Raw genomic sequence first — 22,946 nt, 5'->3', positions numbered from 1 at the left:
TTTGGTTGTTAATATTTTGGGTAGTGTGTGTAGTTGAAGAAAGCCTGGGTTAGACTAAATTGCAGGGCTATTTTCTTAATAATTGTTTTATTGATTACTTAATCTAGTAATATTAGATATGATATTAGACTAACCCTTTAATATTACTATGTATCAACGAATCATTTAACCACTTATTTCATACTTGTTGATGTCCTGCAAAAGTACTGCGACACCTTGTGAGCTTGTAGAGCTATTTTTAAAAAATTGTCTACGTTCTGATTTTTATTTATTTTTGCACCTATAATGACATGTCCAAAATAGTGTTAATTTATTAATCGATTATTTTATTAGATTAAAATATCTGTTTGTCTGTCTGTCTATATTATATATATATAAAAACATATTTTAAAAAGCATTTCATTTTATTATTATTATTTTTTTCTCTCGATTAAATCGATTAGTTTTAAGAACTGTTGCAGCTGTTTGTATGAGGTGGAGGGTAGCACCCACCAGTAGATGGCAGTGTTGCTCCACTGCTGTTTTCAACAGACCCTCCTCCCTCCCTGTTCTTCTCTGTCCACACTTTGAACAATGTGAAAGATGAGTTCTCCACAGATAAATAGTTATAAACGTTAAAAGCTGCCAACAGTCACCGTGTTGAACTCTAGAAAACAAATCCGGCAGAATCCTGAGTGCCATTTTAACTGGGAGTGTAAATTAACCCTCAGTCCAGTGTTGCAAGTATTTCTGCGGAAAATGCTAAATTGATGTACTGTATGTAAATCAAGCCTTTTATAAATTAAAATTAGACTGAAGGTTAGTGGTCAAATTAAAAAAGAAAGAAAGAAAACGATCAAAGACTATGAAGTCCAGGAAAAATATTGTTTTCTCTTTTTTGTTTCTCCAGAAGAGAGGTTCTTGATTGATTGATTGATTGATTGATTGATTGATTGAATACAGAGGTGCAGTTATACAATAATGCTAAAAGGATAACACAAAATTCCCTGAGCGCTTGTTTCCATTGTGGTCGTATTCAATTCATCAGATCAAGGCATATAAATACATACACTGCTGTACAAGAAATCATCAATACTAGGAGCAGTAAACGTATAAGTATAGACAGAGTGAAAGTATTAGGTCAATAGATCATTTATTTATTTAGATCATTTATCTCCCCAGGGAAGCAATGAAGTGGTACTATACTCATGTCGTCTTATTCACCAAACAATACGCGTGAAAGTAAGTTTAAGTAACATGTTGAGGTTAGGGTTACTTTATTGGAGTATTTCCAATTTTCTATACTTTTACTTCTACTCCACTACATCTCAAAAGCAAATATTGTAATTTTACTCCACTACAATTATTTTAAAACTTTAGTTAGTAGTTACTTTGTAGATCTTTACAAAACATATATTAACCACTTCAGCCATAAATACATTTCGGCCATTTGAAAATAGCAGATCTACAAGCTCACAATGCGCATTGTGAGCTTGTTGATCTGCTATTTTCAAAAGATTTTTTACACTTTTCAAAACTTGTGAAATGGGATATAATGCATAATGAGTACTTTCTACTTTTGGTACTTTAAGTACATTTTGATACCAATACTTTTGTACTTTTACTAAAGTGAATTTTGAATTCCGGACTTATTCCGGAGTATTTCTACATTGCCTTATTGATATTTTTTCTTAAGTAAAAAATGAGAGTACTTTTCCCACCACTGCTGGAAGCTACTGTATGAAGTGCAGCAGGCCAGTGATCCATGGAGCACAGCCTCTCTGGCACATGGAGTGTTCTGAACAGCTTAAAGCCTAGCCTCGCGTAGCCAGACTATATCACTGCGTGGATATGAGTCTGGTGCTTCTATTTTTTTCCAAGGGGGCGGGATCAAAACAATGGCTCTGGACGCAATTGGTTAGACCTACAACCAACTACCAATTACAGTCTCCCATATTCGAATACTGGGCCCTGATTGGTCACCCACGTCTTCTGGAGCAGGAAATGCATTCTCTATGGAGCGGTGCCAGACCCAAATCGCAGAGTGCAATTTTTTTTTCACTCGCAGATTCGTCTGGTCCCAGGCTGTTCTTCTCCTCTGACATGTTCACATCTCTGTTGTACAGGGTCCTGACACGTTCACATCTCTGTTGTACAGGGTCCTGACATGTTCACATCTCTGTTGTACAGGGTCCTGACACGTTCACATCTCTGTTGTACAGGGTCCTGACATGTTCACATCTCTGTTGTACAGGGTCCTGACATGTTCACATCTCTGTTGTACAGGGTCCTGACATGTTCACATCTCTGTTGTACAGGGTCCTGACATGTTCACATCTCTGTTGTACAGGGTCCTGAGCCAGCTTCTGTACAGCTGCTCCAACGACCACATGTGAAAGGTTTCGGCCTTTTGACCCAAACCTAATATCAAGTGTAATTTAACAGAACTAGAGGTTCAGGCCTTCTGAGTCATAGTGACGGGGGCTTTTTGAGAGGACCCGTTGTACCCGTCTGTCCCTTTTGTGCCCATATATGCAGATCTCTGTATCTGTCAGTCCTTGTCCCTTTTATGCCCATATATGGAGATCCCTTGTTTGTTTATGTGTGAGTCATAATGACAGGCTGCCGCCAATTTTGATATAGGATAGGATATGTGTTTAAATTCTTGTCCCACTGATGATGTCACAATATCAGTGGCATCGTTATTGACCAAGATCATCTTATAGCATCACTGATGATGACATAGGCACCGATAATATCATAAACAATTGTGATATGAGTGATGTCATAGGCATTGTGATGTCATCACATCAGTGATGCAATTTTGGGCATTTCCTGCTGAGAGCAGTTTTTCTGTGAGTCACTGATGGCATAATTCCAAACTACACCAGTCTTCTGATGCTATACAGTGCACCGCCTTCTTTTGTCCAGTGTCATGCTATACCTGACGAAAATATAATACGTAATGCTTTTTATAGGCCTACTCATACTGGGTTAGAGTACTTCCTGTTTACGGGGGTCTTTAAATACAGTACTGGAGTATAAAATGTACTTTATTTTGTGTCCACCACCAGGAGCTGAGCAGTGTGAACTACCTGGAGCTGTACCGCGTGGCCGACCTGTTCCACCTGCCCGCCCTGGAGGAGGCCGTGGTGCGCTTCCTGGTCGACCACCTGTCCGAGCTGACGCAGAGCCGCCAGCAGGAGGCGCTGCAGCTGCCCTACCGCCTCCTCAGGGAGGCGCTGAAGAGCGACCGCCTCACCTCGCTCAGCGAGGAGGAGATATGGAAGGTAAACCATGACTATTAGGTCGCTGTTGACCGTCGCTGTTGATTATATGTATCGTCGCTGTGTTTTAACTTTTTTGTGTTTTTACCAGCTTGCAAGCTGGTCTAAGAAGAGACTGACCTACTAGTCGTCCATGTGTTCGACATATTCGCGACATGTTTTCAATCATTGTCTTTTATCCCCATTGTCTTTTAAGCCAATGGGGATACTTTCCCATACTCTGAACGGGCGGTCTCGTCCTCCCAAGCTATGGTACTAGACACGCCTCTCGCCTCTATGGGTACTATACACGCCTGCCATCGGTTCAAATCGCCGTGACACAGAGTACTATATAGGACAAAATGTAAGTAAAGTACTTGAGTAAATGTACTTACTTTACACCTCTGCATGCGAGCTGCGTAAGAAAGCAAGCTGGTATACATGACTGAGTCATGTCTTGTTTCCGTAATGTATTGCCTTACTTGATTGAATTTGAATGCTGAAAAGTAACAGTTTTGGACATATGAGGTTTCCACCCGACAGAGACAATATAGCCGATATACATCGATATACGCATCTGTGTCATTTTAGATTTCTTTGGCTGTTCAAAAATAGCAGATCTACAAGCTATTTTTGAGCTTGATGAGCTTGTAGATCTGCTATTTTTTTTTTTATGTTAAAATGTGTACAAATCTATGAGTATGTATATTTTGAAAAGGCACAATTTTTACTAAATGTTTTGCTTCAATTATTTTTGCATAATCGTCACAATCGTTTACATGTTGATAGATGTGCTTACATTTTCAAAATGCAGCAGCTAATAGTCATTACATTTGTTAAATCCAGTTCCATGTTCTATATAAAAGAAATATGTGTGAATACTCTTAAATACTCAGATACACCTCAGGGCTCTATCCTGCTGTCATACCTGTACACACACACACACACACACACACACACACACACACACACACACACACACACACACACACACACACACACACACACACACACACACACACGCGCGCTGTTGTACCTGCATGTGCCACTCTCCTTTCTTAACTTCACACTCTCATTATCACTCACCCACACCCCCATCTCTCTGAAATGTGTGTGTGTGTGTGTGTGTGTGTGTGTGTGTGTGTGTGTGTGTGTGTGTGTGTGTGTGTGTGTGTGTGTGTGTGTGCGCGCGTGCGTGTGTGCGTGCCTGTATTACTATACTTCTGAGGGCCAAATGTCCTTACTAAAGTACATTTTCAGATCCAGATTGTGAGGACCATTTTCCTTTAAGGGTAATTGTGGTTGGAGTTCCGCCTTATTTACACCGAGGTGTCTTGCAGCGAAAATGGCTGATCTACAAGCTCATAATGCGTTGCAGCTTCATGCGTCGGGAGCTTTCACATCTGCTATTATCTGCTTATTTTCCTGCTTAAAGGGTTATGGTTGAAATGGCCAAAAGAATTGGAAAAAATTGCATTCATAAAATTGCTGCTCTGAAATTTTTATGTCCTCATAAGTATAATGATATATACGTGTGCGTGTGTGTGTGTGTGTGTGTGTGTGTGTGTGTGTGTGTGTGTGTGTGTGTGTGTGTGTGTGTGTGTGTGTGTGTGTGTGTGTGTGCAGCAGCTGAGTGTGAAGGTCACACTGCATCACACAACTTCCTCAGGGCACTGAATAAATCAACCCCCCCACCTCCTCCCCCCACCCTCACTGAGGAAGATAGAAAGTGTGACACTGTGTGTGTGTGTGTGTGTGTGTGTGTGTGTGTGTGTGTGTGTGTGTGTGTGTGTGTGTGTGTGTGTGTGTGTGTGTGTGTGTGTGTGTGTGCAGTGGTGGAAAGTAACTAAGTAAATGTACTTAAGTACAAGGATTTTTTTACTTTACTTGAGTATGTCCAATTTTCTCCACTACAATTATTTGACAACTTTAGTTACTAGTTACTTTGCAGATTTGGATTATTACAAAACATACATTAACCACTTCAGCCCTATTTAAACTTTGGCTATTTGAAAATAGCAGATCTACAAACTCACAATGTGTCGTGATGTAACACATTGTGAGCTTGTAGATCTGCTATTTTCAAAATATTTTTTATACATTTGAAAACTTGTGTAATGGGAGATTCTGCATAATGAGTACTTTCTACTTTGGTACTTTAAGTACATTTTGATGCCAATACTTTTGTACTTTTACTCAAGTACATTTTTAATTCCGGACTTTTACTTGTAACAAAGTATTTCTACATCGTGGTATTGATACTTTTACTTAAGTACAAAATGTGAGTACTTTTTCCTCCACTGTCTGTCTGTGTGTGTGTGTGTGTGTGTGTGTGTGTGTGTGTGTGTGTGTGTGTGTGTGTGTGTGTGTGTGTGTGTGTGTGTGTGTGTGTGTGTGTGTGTGTGTGTGTGTGTGTGTGTGTGTGTGTGTGTGTGTGTGCGCGCGTGTGTGTGTGTGTGAGAGTGTGAGTGAGAGAGAGAGAGAGAGAGGCTGATACTCACGAAAACGAGTGAGCGAAAGTGGTGAGCGAGAGCAGGGCAATAAAGCCCAATTAATACCATCGTAGAAAATAGACGATTGATCAACAAGCTCACAATGTGGTGAGCATGTAGATCTGCATACATTTGCCTTTTTGGAAAAGCAGGGGTATAGTAGAGCATGAAGAAAGGAACAGCAGCAAAAAGGCAAGGCGAGATAGAAAAGTAAAAGTAAAAGAGAAAAAAAAGAAACAACAAAGGGCGAGAAAATGTGATTTCCAGAGCGCCAGACTAAAACGAGAGGAAAAACTCAGCGTGACGAAGACTGACAGCCAAACTATATCGGTGCCGACATTAGCACACTCCACCCCCCACCCCCACAACCCTCCTCTGTATTTCGGCTTTCCTCCACCCTTTCTTTTCGGACGACGGCCCCCGCTCGCTTCTCTCGCTTCCGTCTGATGCCCAAATTAACCCATTAAGACCGGGAACGCATCTGTGTAATTTTTTTGATTTCTTTGGCTATTAAAAATAGCAGCGCTACAAGTTCATAGCGCGGCATGAACCGCGCTATGAACTTGTAGATCTGCAATAATTTGTGCAAATATTTTTTTTAAAGCGATCATTTTTATCTCAAATCTTTGCTTCTGGGGGATTCTACAAATATCTTCAAACTCTCTAACAGTTCTTTGAAAAAACTTATGTTGCTATAATCAGTGCTTCTCATGTCAAGGGCCCCCAAAATTATATGTATTTTGGCCGCGAACCCCCATCTCAAAATATTTTGTTCCAGGGACCCCCCAGAAGCAAAGATATGAGTAAAATAATTTCACTTAAAATATACATATATTCAATGATTTGCACAAATGTGCACAGATTTAAAAAAAATAGCAGATCTACAAGCTCATAGCGCGGCACTCGGTGCCGCGCTATGAGCTTGTAGATCTGCTATTTTTTGAATAGCCAAAGACATCTAAAAAAATTACACGGATGGTGTTCCCGGTCTTAACGGGTTAACCTTGCTGGGCAGAGTGAAGGAGAGGACCCGGTACAGAGGCGCGGAGCGGTCCTAATCAGAGGCTGATTATGGCAGCGCCGGCTGGCTAAAGGGTCAGGGTAATTGTGCCATCAGAGGCCTGATTGTTTTCAATCAGACGGCAAGCGGGCCGGAGTGACAGCTGGGGGATTGGGTCCCCTGATGGAGCCGCGGTGGTGGTGGGGCCTAATCAGAGAGAGAGAGAGAGAGAGAGAGAGCAATGGTGGAAGTACTCAGATTGTCTTTTTTACTATAGTAAAAGTAGCAAATACCGCTGTGTAGAATAACTCTGTTGTAAGTGAAAAGGCCTTTATTAAAAATGTTGCCTGAGTGAAAGTACAAAGGCTTAGGGTTATATACTTACGGAACCAAAGAAAAAAGTTCTCAAATCTCTCAAAAAATATTTTGAACCTTTTCTAAAACAGCAGATGTACAAGCTAAAGGTCTTGTGATCTTGTAGATTGGCTATTTTTCAATACGTAAAGTATAAAATATGCTGCTAAGTGGTTAATGTATGTTTTGTCATAATATTCACAGTCAAATAATTGCAGTGGAGTAAAAAGTACAACGTGTGCCTCCGAGCATGTAGTGAAATAGAAGCATCAAAAATGATTATGAAAACCGAAATACTCAATTAAAGTAAAAGTACCTCGAAATTATACTTAAGTACAACACTTGAGTAAATGTACTTACACCTTGACACCACAGAGAGATAGAGAGAGAGAGAGAGAGAGAGAGAGAGAGAGAGAGAGAGAGAGAGAGCATGGAAGGGAAGGTGGAGGGAGGCGAGGCGGCTGATTGGTGCAAATGAACAGTCAAAACAGCAGTACTACCCATGATGCCCTGCTGCACCCCTCCCCCAATGTGCATCCACGCGCGACTGTTCGGCGCGCACGCACGCACGCACGCACGCACGCACGCACGCACGCACGCACGCACGCACGCACGCACGCACGCACGCACGCACACACACACACACACACACACACACACACACACACACACACACACACACACACACACACACACACGCACATAAACTCAGAATCAGAGTCTCACACAACACGGTGCAAAGATGCTTTGTAACAAACAACAAATTAGACGCAGATGGCACACTGTCTAACTGTGAAATGCGTTTAACTGTTTGTTAGAATAGAATGACTGTGTCACTGTCTTTTTTCTATATGTACGCACTCCATACAGTACATGCACTAAAGGTATACGTACTTTTGTGCGTGTGTGTGTGTGTGCGTGTCTTGTATGATAGAATCACACAGTACTTCCTATATGTCCTCACGTCCAGATGGTGTTGGATTAATTAGTTATATTTTTTAAGACGACATGTAAAGAAAGCATCTATTGCTTATATGAGTGGTACACATTGATACATGTATTTAGCCACGGACCCCCATCTGAAAAGATTTTGTGTCAGGGACTCCCATAAGAGAAGAGTTTTCAACACTTTTGATTAGCCAAAAACTAAAAGAGGACTTACTCTCTGAGTCTACTACCAGCGACTCCGCCCGTATATATATATTGGAAATCGATCACTGTGAAATTGAAGCTGATGAATGGGTACTCTCTTGAATGGATAAAGTTATACTCCACCCATATATATATATATATTCATTTACGAAAAAACACAAAAAGTTAAAATATGGAGATAAGAGGTTTCTGCCAGCAACGACTTCCCACGTTTCTTCAGAAAAAGGAGTTGATATACAGTACAGTACTACTCAGAACCTCAGAACTATCAGAACTCTTTCTCCCAGCTACATGATTTTTCAGACGTGGAAAAGAGCATGCATTGGCCCTTTAGTCTTAAGTGCTTTCCTTCCACCGTATCCACTCCTGCAGTATGGTGCAGTGGTTCTCAAGCTTTTTCATGTCAAGGACCCCCAAAATGATATGTGTTTGGCTAAGGACCCCCCCCCCCCCATCTAAAAAATGCAGCGCTATGAGCTTGTATATCTGCTATTCTTTAATAGCCTACCGGAACCGCTGGTCATCAAATTATTGGCTTAGGAATGCGACAAAAACAAAAAAACATGAATTCAAGTCTCCATGCGGTGACTAATCGATAGGGGAAAAAAATACATTTTCCCTTTAAAATTATGTTTTTTGTTTTAGTTTTTTATGTATTTTTTAAGAAAAGGTTAAAGCTCTATGTTGATAGTAATTGCTATAGAGAGTGTTTATTCAGTAACAGGAGTCTCCGTGTCTCTATGCCTCTCCAGCTCGTTAATAAACAGAAAATACATTTTCAGGTGGATTACCAATTTTATCCAATCAGCAGAGAGTACCCATTCATCAGCTTCAATTTCACAGTGATCCATTTCCAATTGTGTCTGCTCACTTCTTTGTGTCATCACTTCCATTTTCACTTGTTTATGCTGTATCCTGACTCCTCTCTCCTGATGGAATACAATTGGTATCTAAAGAGCTGGAGATTACTCTCAGAATATAGAGCTATTTAACACTGTTTTTAACAAAAGCAAAATACTTACTACTACATCTTTTTAAGCTTTGTAAAGCAGTGTAGAGCTAAACACCACACACATAGTCCATAGGGACACAACAGTTAAACAAAGTATTTGATTTAATCAATTATTCAAAACAATATTGATAATCAATAATTTAATGACATATCCGATTAAGAATCAATCCCTATTTTAGGCATGTCATTATAGGGCAATAATGTAAACATACAGTATAGTGAAAATAAACGTGTCACATGGTGCAGCGTTGTGAGCTTTAGATCGGCAATTTTAAAAAAAAAGTATAAATTAACGCTTAAACGATGTAATCGATTCATTCATATCTACACATTTTCTTTTTACACTTCTTGTGGTTATTCCATTAATTAAAAAAGCAATTGATCACAATAATCACTAAGAGAAAATAAATACAAAAATACAAAAAATAAGATTTTAAACATGTAAAAATGTAAGCACATTTTTCAACATGGAAACAATTGTGACGATTAGGCGATTAGATTAGATTTAATAGATTAGCTTTTTCGTCCAAAACTAGCAAAAGTAACAGATCTACAAGCTCAAAATGCGGCGAGAGCTTATAGATCGGCTACTTTTGATGCTTTTGTGTGACACTGTTGTATGATCAAGTAGGGCGTTAATGTACAAGTTAACAAGTTAAACTATGATGACTGACTGTCATGATCGGTGTCATGTTCTGCTCCTCTGTTCTCTAGTCCCTGGACATTTACTTTCCTCTCAGTTTTGGCTACAGCATGTTCATCAGCTTTTGGATCATTTAGTTGCGTTCATGTTCCTTGTTTGGTTTGTCTTTAGTCTTGTTTCCCTGGTTGTTTATGTGTGATGTTTTCTGCCCGGTTTCTGTAGTTCTGTAGTTTCTATATTCATGTTTCTAGGTCTTGTACTCATGTTAGTCTAGTCAAAGATGTTTGATTTAGAAAGATACGCCATTCCAATTTGAGCCACTAGAGGTGAAATGGTACACAAATTGCATGCAAATGGTCTCCTAAGTGGGCGCCGTTCTAAGCTCTTGCGAACGTCCTATGTTTACTGGAGCTAGATCCCACGAGAGTGTTGCTGGACAGAGAAAGGTCGATAATAAAGTAGATTTTCTTCTGATGTGTCTCTGAAAAAAAGTGATTTTAGTGTAAAAAATGTTAAGAATATTGGGTTGGCTTGTGGCGATTGGGTCAGCCGTTCACTTCTCCCATTGCAATTAATAGACGTCCACCTATAATTCCGGTCTCCTAAAAAGGCGTACCACCTACGTCACACAGACACGGGAAGTAAACCTGTGATGGCATGTACTTCTTTCTTTTTTGTATTGGGTCTAGTTCTTTCCCAGGTGTCTCCTATGTTTTGAAGGTCTTAGTGCTTCCTGTCTCCCCTTGTAGCTGTTAGAAAAAAGTTAGGATATGGAGATAAGAGGTTTCTGCCCGACAACAGCGATATCAAACGGGGGGGTGCTTGAAATAGGAAAAAAAACGACAGAGATATAAGAGTCCATTTGGAATCACTCGTGGTGGGTGGATGGTCCTCCTCGGACGTTGAGAAGCAGTGATCTACACCTTTTCCAGTGTTGTAAGGAGTTCCCACTTTTTGTTTCCCTGATAATAATAGTATCAGTGATCTCCAACCATCTCCGCCTGCATTCACACCTCGCTGCAACTAAATAACCTTCCCTTCCCTTTGCTCTCTCCACTTCAATTAAACCCCCTCTCTGTGCAACGCAGCCTGCTTGCGCTCAACAAAGGAATGTGCCTATGGATATATCCACAGTGCAGTCAATCTGGAGTGAATCCTTCTGATGACTATTACTCGTGAGCGTGTGCGTGTGTGTGCGTGCATGCCTGCGTGTGTCTGTGTGTGTGTATGTACTTGTTTTACTATACATGTGAGGGCCAAATAGAATGTGAGAAATAGACATTGTGAGGACAATTTCCCTGGTTCAAGAGAGAAATGGTTGTTTAATGGTTAAAGAAATATATATTTTTTGTGGGGTTGGTATGAGTGTTATGCCTGATTTTATACATACCGGTGCCGGTGTTGTGCAGCAAAAATAGCAGATCTATAAACCCACAGTAAGTCTCAGTGTGGCGTGGCTATTTTCGGCTTTAGCGCTATGGTTAAAAATCACCAAACAAATCACAAAAATGGCATTCATAAAATTGCTGTCTTAAAATGCTGAGGTCCTCACAGGTATAGTTATAGTGTGTGTGTGCGTGTGTGCGCGTGCGTGTGTGTGTGTGTGTGTGCACATCCTGACACTCAGTCATCTTGATCTTGTCATACTGCCTCCTATCTCTTTAGAATACTAAGTGTGACTACAGCATGCTTCTGCTTTTCTCAACTACTCCTCCACACCTCCCCCTCTCCTCTCCTCTCTTCTCCTGCTCCCCTTACCTCCTTCTCTTGTCTTTTCCTTCCGTACTTCCTTCCTTCCTCATCACCAATTGTGACTCCCTCTCCTCTCTCCTCTCTCTCCTCCTAACCTGGCGTCACCAGGCTTTCCACACGGATAGGAAAGCCTGGTTTTCATTCTGAACTGAGCCGTGTGATCCGGTGATTCCGGTCTAGAAAGAAGGGAGAAAGAAATGTGGTAGTGTTCACAACGTGGTCAACGCGCTACAAGCTTGTAGATCAGCTATTTCTGCTATCTTTGGAAAATGTTTGAAAATGTATGTCATTTTTTCCACATGTAAACAATGTTGATGATTATGCTGAATAATTGTGATCTCAAATAATTGCGATTATGTAATAACTGTGACAGGCCTACTTATTTCCAATTGTAAAGTCATATAAATTGTATATAGTATAAATATATATAGTATAAATATTATGGTCCAATCTATGTCCAAAGTGCGGCCCAAGGGCCAATAGTGGCACGAGGGCAGATTTTATATGGCCCAAGGCTTCCTCCAAATATTTATGGCCCTCCACTAGTAAAGCTGTGAAATGTATGAATTTTGAAATTAACCTTTGGAGAAATGAGAAATTGTTAGTATTCTTCTTTTTTCAGTGGTTCTCAAAGTGGGGGGCCAGGGACCCTCTGGGTTCCTTTGTTTTGTACAATCTCAGAGTTATTAGGGGCCATGAAAGAACCACTGCTTATTCCCTTATTATGTCCCTTCCGGGTGCAGCTGGTGGTGCGTTGGCTGGAACATGACTGTCGCTACCAGTACACAGAGGACCTGCTGCAGCATGTCCGCTACGGCCTGATGGACGTCCCCACCCTGCACCACCTGGCCCACACACACCCCCTTCTCCAGGTTAGTAGTATTGGGACTCGAACCTGTGACGCGCTGTCGCGTGGGTGCCCGGACCGCTAAGCCAGCGGTCTGGGACAGTAGTAGAATGTGATTATCACATATTGGTTTCTGATTGGATGTCTATACTTGTCTGAAATGTATTTAGTGATGTTGTCAGCCTGTTTGAATCGAACCTGAGCAAGCGGCAGTGTGCGGGTATCTCTCCCTTTTGATCTCATACTGTTTGTCGCTTACGCACCTGCTCTGAAACTGACTGGGTGTGCAGAAGTCTTTTTCACAAGGAAAAAACGTGGCTTCTCGCCACATTTCGAGCTTGTGGATCTACTACTTCTGATACTTTTGTGTGACGCTGTAGTATGTACGATCAAGTAGGGCGTTAAATTACGAAAAAACACAAAATGTTTTGTCAATTGTAGTTTTATGTGGTTATTATCATTTAACTCTTTAATAACCTCTCTCCCCATGGGTTCCAGTCCAGCCCCAGCGCAGCCTCTCTGGTGGAGGAGGCTCTGGACTACCACCACGCCACCTTCGCCCAGCCGCTGCACCAGTCGGCCCGCACCCGGCCCCGCTACCAGTCCCTCACCCTCTACATCGCCGGCGGACGCAAGCGCGAGGTGAGCCGCGTGCGCGAGCTCCGCTACTTCAACCCGGCGCCGCCGGCCACGCAGCAGCAGGACCAGCACGGCGTGGTGCGCGGCGGCGTGGTGGCGCCCATCGGCGGCATGGGCTCCAACTGGAGCGAGCTGGCGCCCATGCCGGCCGGCCGCAGCCACCACTGCGTGGCCGTCATGGGGAACTTCCTGTTCGTGGCGGGCGGCGAGGTGGAGCACCACGCCACGGGGAGGACGTGCGCCGTCCGGACGGCGTGCCGGTACGACCCGCGGGGCGACCGCTGGGCGGAGATCGCCCCCATGAAGGCCTGCAGGGAACACTTTGTGCTGGGCCCGCTGGGACAGTACCTGTACGCCGTGGGCGGCAGGAACGAGCTGCGGCAGGTGCTGCCCTCCGTGGAGCGCTACTGCCCCAAGAGGAACAAGTGGACGTTCGTGCAGTCGTTCGACCGCTCGCTGTCCTGCCACGCCGGCTGCGTGGCGGACGACCTGCTCTGGATATCAGGTACTGTACTGTAGACAGTAGATCAGTGGTTCTCAAACTTTTTCATGTCAAGGACCCCCAAATTGACACTTATTAGCCCGCGGACCCCCATTTGAAAAGATAAGCCAGGGACCCCAATAAGAGAAGATTTATACGGCTTTCTAGCAGTGATTCTCAACCATTTTAATGTCAAGGACCCCCAGTTTAACATGCATTAGGCTACGGACCCCCATTTAATGGCATTTATACCTCTGGGACCCGAATTTATGTTATAAAATCAATGTTAATTTAACTCTGAGAGTGTACAAATGGAACCAAATGAACCCGTTAGGGTCCATTTGGTTCCATTTGTACATTCTCAGAGTTACAGACCCATAAGGGTCCATTTGGTTCCTATCCATCATTTAGCTGGGGACCCCCTGGAACCGCCTCAAGTACCCCTGGGGGTCCCCGTACCCCACTTTGAGAACCAATGCAGTAGATGGATGGTGCCGTGGAGGCAGCGCGAACTCACCTCACGGCACGGCACGTCCATGATCCTAAAGCCTGATTCATGCTTATTGCACGTGCTGAAAATAGCAGATATGCAAGCTCACAACATACTGTGTGACACTGCGTGCAACAAAAGTATAAATCAGGCCTCAAAAAAGAAGAAGAACTGAAGAGCTGAAGGACTCGCACACCACACATTTAATGATGACTCCTCAGACAGAGACTTAGTCTCTTCATGGATTAAAGCTTAAATCCAGAACTTAATGAATAAGACATAATATTAACCAATCTGTAGAGTATGTTAATATAACTTCAGTTGTACATCTGAACCTACTGGTTGGCAAGTAGGCCGAGCGGGTATTCTGTCTTGCAAGAGCGGTAGAAATGTGGTCTCTGAATGTGTCGCCCTCACAGCTAGAAGGTCCTGGGGACGCTGTGGGCACTGGGGGCGTGTTCTCTCCTCCGCGTCATCAGCGCCCATACCCTAGGTGGGGTTGGCGAAAGGGCCTACTCTGTGTGGAGTTTGCATGTTCTCCCCGTGTCTCCTAGGGTAGTTAATACCCTCACAAAAACATGTAGTAATCCTGGTCGCTATACTGTCTCCCCCTGGTCAGCCGGGGTGCCTGATGGAGGGGAAGGGAACTGGTTGGAATAACGTGTTCCTTCCACGCGCTACGTCCTACCGGGGAAACTCCCCTCTGTCAGGTGACAAGAAGCTCAGTTGGCTCTCATGCATTGAAGGAGGCATGAGCTCGGCTCGAGGCTCCCTAGGCTGGCGGGGGGAGTGTAGCGCCTAGGATCGCTTAGATAATTGGCACCGGGTGAAAAAGGGTTACATAATCCAGGGATAAAAAAAAATATAAAAAAATAAATGTGGTCTCTCGTGCGGGTTCAAATCTTGGGAAACATGTAACATAAATGTTATGACGTACATAACTACAGTCTGCATCGCTCTGGCTCTCTATTACAAATACATATCATGGCTGTAGGGTCTAAAACTGTTACTTTTGAGCTAAAAAACTGAAAAAAGTACTTGTTTTCCCAATGGATCCAGTGTACTTATTATTTAGTCACACCCTCTAGTTAATAGTGTGTATAAAAGCGACACGTTGTGAGCTTGTAGGTCGGCAATGTTTGCTACTTTTGTGTGTGCTACACTGTAGTATTGAAGTTAAAATATGGAGATACAAGGTTTCTGCCCGACAGCAACGATACGCCCACACTGTTATTCACACAGTTATGAGCAGGTGTGATATGTACATTCACACACGTACCCTAGTACACACTTCTTTTCTGTTCTGTTCTTCTCAGACAAAAGCAAAACAAATTGTTTGATTCCTGAAAAGTAACCGTTTTGGACACAAATTCAAAAGCGTCAAAAGTAGCAGATCTACAAGCTCAAAACACGTCGCTTATGAATCTGCTACCTTTGACACTTTTGTGTGACACTGAAGTTTGATCAAGTAGTAGGGTGTTAAAGGGATAGTTCACCCCCAAAATGACTTTTTGGAGACTTGAATTCATGGATATTGTTTAGTTTTTGTCGCATTCCTAAGCCAATAATTTGATGACCGGCAGCGGTTCCAGTTGGGGACACAAAGAGTCGCTACCGGAACTGCTGCCTACCGGTCCACTGGTCATCAAATTATTGGCTTAGGAATGCGACAAAAAAAACAAAATATCCATGAATTCTCCATAGGGTGACTTTTGGGGTGAACTATCGCTTTGATTAACAAAAAAACACAAAAAGTTTGAATATGGAGATAAGAGGTTTCTTTTCCCTACAGTGATGAAATGTACCGCCTCTTTGAGTTGCAGGTGGAGTTACAAACACTGCACAGTACCAGAACAGGCTGATGGTGTACGACCCTGAACAGGTAACTATAGCCTCCAATCCTCACTGTTCATTTAACCCATTAAGACCGGGAACGCTTCTCTGTCATTTTAGATTTCTTTGGCTATTGCTATTCAAAAATAGAGAGCTTCGAGATCTGTTATTTTTGAAAAATCGTGAATGCCAAATCTTTGAATATATATATATATATATATATATATATTTTTTTTAAAGCGAACATTTGTAACTCAAATCTTTGCTTCTGGGGGTCCCTGGAACAACACGTTTTGAGATGGGGGGTCCGTGGCCAAATACATATCTAAAAATGTTTTCTAAATCCTAACAGTATGTTGCTATGTCAGTGGTGCTCCAACGTTTCCATGTCAAGGACCCCCAAAATGATATGTATTTGGCCGCGGACCCCCATCTCAAAATATATTGTTCCAGGGACCCCTAGAAGCACAGATCAGAGTTAAAAATGATCGCTTTAAAACATATATATACATATATTCAAAGATTTACACACATTTTTCATGATTTTTCAAAAAATAGCAGATCTACAAGCTCATAGCGCGGCACTCGGTGCCGCGCTATGAGCTTGTAGATCTGCTATTTTTTAATAGCCAAAGAAATCTTAAAATGACACAGACGCGTTCCCGGATGGAATGGGTTAACTCTGACACATGCAACCAAATGTTCTTTCTGTCTCCGTTCGTCAACAAGTGTCTGTAAGCGTCGCTCTAAAATCAGATTAATCTGCACAAAAAATAAAAAAACATTCGGAAGTGGAGGAAATATGAATAAAAGAACTGAATTTGAGGTTAAATGCAAAAGATGGGGGTTGGCAATTGAAATATGAAAGTAGCGATTTCTGTTGTGTTGTGTGTGAACATTTGGATGTAGGTACTGGTACTGTGTGTGTATGTGTATGCATGTATACAAACCTCTGTGTATGCGTGTCTGTAGCTGTGTGTGTGTGTGTGTGTGTGTGTGTGTGTGTGTGTGTGTGTGTGTGTGTGTGTGTGTGTGTGTGTGTGTGTGTGCGCAAGAGTGGGAGACAGACAGACAGACAGACAGAAAGAGAGACAGAGAGAGAAAAAGACAGATAGAGAGAGAGAGAGAGTCTCATTTGTATTCACCATGAATCTACTTTCACCTGCCAGTGCAACGCCAACCCCCCACCCACTATACCCTCAACAGATGGCCACCCGTCAGCTAGCTACACACACACACACACACACACACACGCACACACACACACACACACACTTTCTCCGCCTCAATCAAATACACTTTCTCACACTGCCACACACGCAAACATTCCCGCAAATGCATGCACGTATGCACACGTTCGCACTGTCGCTCACACACATACTCTTTCTTTCTCTCTTTCTCTCTCTCTCACTCACACACACACACACACACACACACACACACACACACACACACACACACACACACACACACACACACACACACACACACACACACACACACACACACACACACACAGGCTTGGGCCAGTGGTGTGCAGAGGGGTTCCTCCTCGGTGTGTAAAAAGCGTAGAGAGGCTGAATCGTATGATTAGAAGTAAAAGAGGGAAGTCATTAGTAGAAACCAGAGAGGCCCCAGTGTCACATTATTTATCTAGCACTGAGCATACATCAATTACCCATGCATGGATATATGCTAAAATATTAATGTTCTTATTCAACCAACACCCACCCTCATCGCTCCTATATGTGCTCTCTCTCTCTCGCTCTCGCGCTCTCTCTCTCTCTCTCTCTCTCTCTTGTGGACAACACCTTATCCAACGTTAACAAAATATTCTAAGTCTTGGGTCTGAGAGTCTAAATCTCATCAAACGGTGGTTCCGTGGCTTAAATGGACCTTGATATGAAAAGGGTTGAAAACCACTGGACTATTAGGGATGGGCATTGTTCATTGTTATATATTTCGATCACCTTATTGATCCTCCATATTCATCACTTTTTCGTCATTTAAGATAATCGTTGTTTTTGTCTTTGGTATGTGTGTGAATGTGTATATTGTATTGGTTCTTTAATTGTTATTATTTTTTTTTAATTGCACTGTAATTTTTTTTTATACCGTTTGACCCCAGGAAGAATAGTCACTGCAAGGCTGGCAGAGGGAGTGTAGCGCCCAGGATTACTTAGACAATTGGCACTGGGTGAAAAAATGGGTTACAAAAATTGTGGTATAAAAATGTAATATAAAAAAAAAGAATAGCCACTGCTGAGGCAGTCACTAATGGGGATCGAAAAATAAACAATAAACCTCTCTCTCTCTTTCTCTCTCTCTCTCTGTGTCAGAACCAGTGGCTGGCCCGCAGTCCCATGCTGCAGAGGCGTGTGTACCATGTGATGGCGGCGGTGCGGAGGCGGCTGTACGTGCTGGGCGGCAACGACCTGGACTTCAACAACGACCGCGTCCTGGTGCGTCACATCGACTCCTACGACAAGGACCTGGACCAGTGGACGCGCTGCACCTTCAGCCTGCTCACCGGTGGGTCAGCCCCTGCACGCATGCACACACACACACACACACACACACGTACACACACACACACACACTTGTATTACTATACTTGGGAGGACATCGCCAAATCCTATGCGTTGACGCGTTGTGAGTTGACGAGAGGAGCTATAAAAAAATAAAGTTTGTACACAATTTTGAAAAATACGAGTACTGTAACTTAAGTACTATAAGCATATTTTGATTCCAATTATTTTGTACTTTTTACTCAACTCTGACAGCGACGACTTGCTGACGGAGTATTTTTATATTGCGGTATTGCTACAATACTACTGTCCTGTACTTAATACTTGCGTAACAGAAAAATGTAGTACTTATTCCACCACTGGGGAGGAAAAAAAAGGAGAGAGGCTGCAGTGCTTCTCCAAACACTGGTCTGCCCCTGTTTTCCTCCATTTATCCATGGCTCTCTCAGGGGACATGATGGAGCCATACGTTCATAAATGCCCCCCTGTGTGACACACAGTGAATCATGTCTCTCTATCTGTGCTCCTCAGGTCAGAATGAGTCTGGAGTGGCTGTGCATGATGACAGGATCTATGTGGTGGGTGGATACTCCATTTGGACCAACGAGCCTCTGGCATGTATTCAGGTGAGAGAGAGATGTGTGTGGCTTTAACGGTTAGTTTTTTATAACGGCCGTGGCAGCTTGAATGCTGTACTTTTATTGATGATGGAGGGAGACGGCTGTGATACGTAAAGCAGTGGTTCTCAATCTTTTTCGTGCCAATAAGGACCCCCAATGTATTTGGCTGCGGACCCCCCCCCCCCCCATCTGAAAATGTTTTGTGCCAGGGACCCCCCCCCCCCCCCCCCCCCGAAGAGAAGATTTGTGTTAAAATTTTCAAAATTATATAATAAAAAAAAAATCAAGATTTTTTTTCTAAAAGGTTTACAAATAGCAGATGTACAAGCTCACAGCGGGGCACGAAGTGACGCGCTGTGAACTTGCATATCAGCACATTTTTAGAACCGCTGTTCTAAATCCTACAAGTTTTCTGAAAAGCATAATGTTAAATGACACAGATGCTTTCCCGGTTTTAATGGGTTTAATGGGGTTTTTATAATGGCCGTGGCAACTTGGATTCTGTACTTTAATTGATGATGGAGGGAGGGCTGTGATACAGTACCTAGTATAAAGTAAAGACAATAAAACAGATGTACAAGCTGTCATGGTGTTGTTGCTGCATTCAGATCTGGTCGCTTTCGCTGAGCGACGGCCGGTTGAATTTGTACTATGAGGTTCTTCTCACCACGGTGAAGTTGGTTTCAGTTTGGATATTCCCAGGTTGCCTTTATATTGTGCTAACTGCTAACAGCAGGGCCTGGTGGAAACCTCATTTATCCAAAACTGTTACTTTTCAGGATTCAAATTCAAAAGCATCAAAAGTAGCAGATCCACAAGCTCGAAACGCGTCGCTTCGCGCCGCGTTTCGAGCTTGTGGATCTGCTACTTTTGATGCTTTTGTGTGACGCTGTAGTGTGATCAAGTAGGGTGTTAATTTACGAAAAAAACACAAAAAGTTAAAATATGGAGGTAAGAGGACAGCAACGATTTGATACACCAGTGATCCGCAAGGCTTTACACACCCTTTCGTGAATCGCACATCGGTCTTTACTTAGTAAAAAAACTACACTCAAAATATAATGGAAATTTATGAATGTTTTGTGAATGAGGCCCATTCATATATATTTGGGGTTATGTTTTATACACAATGTAGAAAATGGGTGATGTTTCATTGTTCGTGTGTGTGTGTGTGTGTGTGTGTGTGCGTGTGTGTGTGTGCATATAGGTGCTGGATGTGAGTAAAGAGGGGAAGGAGGAGGTGTTCTATGGACCCACGCTGCCGTTCGCCTCCAACGGGATAGCCACCAGTTTCCTCCCCGCGCCCTACTTCACCTGTCCCAACCTCCAGACACTACAAGTACCCCACCACAGGATAGGAGCTGTTTAAAAAAATCATGGCGTCCCCCCAAAAAAACTGTTTCAGCTCAAGACCCCAAAAGATTAATTTGGTGTCTTAAAACCCCGGAATCTAAAGGTACAACAAAAAAAAAAAAAACATTATGAACTAACTTAAGTCCTATAGTGAAAATAGCTGATCTACAAGGTCACAACACGTTGCAACTTCTTTAAAAAGTTTTATGGAATTGTTTTGTGTTTAAAAAAAATATTTATATTTTCCAGTTTTTTTTTTTAATCTTTTGATTTTAGTTTTGTGTTAAAGTAAGTAAAAACTAATAAAAAAAAGGGGGATATTTTACTCACAACCCAAAAATGGGTCCCGAGCCGACCCATGGTTTGGGAGACACTGGTTCGAATGGCTCCTGAAACATGAATAGAAAAGTTTCACTGGTCCGCTTCCCCGAGTCTGGAATCACATTGTGACCTTGCTATGGGCCATGAGCCTCAACCTTTATGTTCAACGATGACCCTGTTTTCATAGTCATTATTTGAATCTCAAAATGGAAAATATTATGTACCAAATCACTATATATGTACAGCGATTCCTAACCTGTCGACTATCAGGATATTTGCAAGTGTCTCCCAAATAATTGGCAAAACACTAGGATTTTATTGATAATATAACATTCATATTTAAAAACAATATTTTGTATTAACCCGTTTAGACCTGGAACGCATCTGTGTCACTTTAGATTTCTTTGGCTATTCAAAAATAGTAGATATACAAGCTCATAGCGCGGCACCGAGTGCCGCGCTATGAGCTTGTAGATCTGCTATTTTTGAAAAATCTTGAAAAAAAAAAGTTCAGACTTTTTTTTCAAAAAACTGTTAGGATTTAGAAAACATTTTTAAGAATCGCCTCAGGTCTCAAAGGGTTAATTAACATTGCTGAATTTGAGCTTTCAACTTCATTGACCACTTCACCCGGTTGTTGACTGACAAAAGGTTCATAGCACTTACTCCAGCCTTGCACTTTGTAAGTTGCTCTAGATGAGAGCGTCTGCTAAATGCCTAACATTGTAAATAGCTCTGCCAGACTACTAGAGGACTGGGGGGACGGTTTCTTTTTTTGCGGTCCAAATCCAATAACAGTGTCTTAATTTTCCTGATCTTACTTGTGTACAACAACAGCCATTGTTACTCTACAAGTTTCTACAAGAAACCCAGCAAACAAGCCATGCCTGCCTCCTCCCTATAAGGAATTGACAAACCCTCTGATGATGTCCAATGAAGACTCTCCAAATGAAGATAACAGCCTGAAGGGAGATCAATAGAATCCCAAAGTGAACAGACACTTAAAGGGCAAGACCACTTTGGTAGAGGTTTGGGTTGTGTAGTTACCTTGCCATGATGTAACTCCAAAGGTGGACAAGAAATCAAAAATAATTGCTCCATTGATTAGAAATTGATCATTCAAAATATGCTCCTCATTGACTTACATTGTATGCTGAAACAGCTATCAAAGTCACACTTTTAGCACATAAACGAACACAAACAAAGTTGATTCAGACAATATAGAACATCCAGTACTGTTTGTTTTGTTTTTTATAAAGACGTTAACTTCCTGTTGATTTTACTATTTGAATATCCGGCTAACAGATCCAGTCCGGGTTTTCTTCCTAATAAAAATGTCAAAATCAACACGAAGTTAACATTTTTATTAAAAGAAAAAACGTACTGGGTCAGATCTACAAGCTCGAGCTTGCAGATCTGGTACTTTTGTGTGACGCTGTAGTATGATCACGCAAGGGTGTTAATTTACGAAAAAAACACAAAGTTTGAATACGGAGATGAGAGGGTACTGCCCGACAGCAACAATATTTAACAGAAGCCAGACTGAAGGGCCGCTCGCATCAAGCACCATAACTATGACTATAACAATAATTAAGTGAGCATCAACACCTCTGAATAATGATAACTATGACAATAAGGATAATTAAGTGTCCATCCACACTGACAAAATGATACATTTCATAAAATCGCTCTGAAAGTGATCCGAACGATCTTGTTTACGACTACCGGCCTACCGTCGTTATAGTTGTGGTTTGGACTCTGTCATACACTTCAGTTAGAACCATTTTTAAATAGTTAGTTGTATCGTGCTCGCTGCGAACGGTGCTTAACTTTACTTACAGGAGTGTAATAGCTCCATTGTTTTGTATTTTATAACAGGGCTACAGGTGCTTTGTCTGTCATTTACTTTATGATGCCTCATGTCAACGGACCACATCATCTACTTCAAATCTATATACGTACATATCGCTGTTTGGATGAAAATCACATTATTGCAAAAAAAAAAAAAAAAATGCTTATTGTTTCCTTGTTGTAGATAAGTTCCATTTGAATGGAGGTTTGATGAAGGCCATGAGAAAAGAATCAATTAAGAAATAAAAAAAGTAGCAATGATGATGGATATAGTTTGTATTTGTTTTGTTGTTTTCTATCAAGCTCAGGACCTAAGACTGTTAAAATGATTGT

At 42.0% G+C, this 22,946-nt stretch overlaps 1 protein-coding gene across 2 annotated transcripts in view; it reads left to right on the top strand.

Annotated features, from left to right (window-relative positions):
- klhl32 (kelch-like family member 32) overlaps positions 1–21,044 on the top strand; it is a 68,175-nt gene extending 47,131 nt beyond the window's left edge. For both annotated transcript variants that reach the window (XM_084053436.1, XM_084053435.1), the window contains 7 exons: positions 3,054–3,269; positions 12,394–12,522; positions 12,996–13,641; positions 15,931–15,989; positions 18,280–18,472; positions 19,000–19,094; positions 20,296–21,044. In XM_084053436.1, the coding sequence (XP_083909562.1) occupies positions 3,054–3,269; positions 12,394–12,522; positions 12,996–13,641; positions 15,931–15,989; positions 18,280–18,472; positions 19,000–19,094; positions 20,296–20,457 (1,500 nt within the window). In that variant the 3' untranslated portion in view covers positions 20,458–21,044. The remainder of the gene's footprint in view (positions 1–3,053; positions 3,270–12,393; positions 12,523–12,995; positions 13,642–15,930; positions 15,990–18,279; positions 18,473–18,999; positions 19,095–20,295) is intronic.
- Positions 21,045–22,946: the final 1,902 nt, after the last annotated feature.

The sequence above is a fragment of the Gymnoscopelus microlampas genome, assembly GCF_963454915.1.
Source record: "Gymnoscopelus microlampas genome assembly, chromosome: 3".
Taxonomy (NCBI): domain Eukaryota; kingdom Metazoa; phylum Chordata; class Actinopteri; order Myctophiformes; family Myctophidae; genus Gymnoscopelus; species Gymnoscopelus microlampas.
Note: the sequence above shows the minus strand (reverse complement) of the source record. Positions and strands in the feature narration are given on the sequence as shown.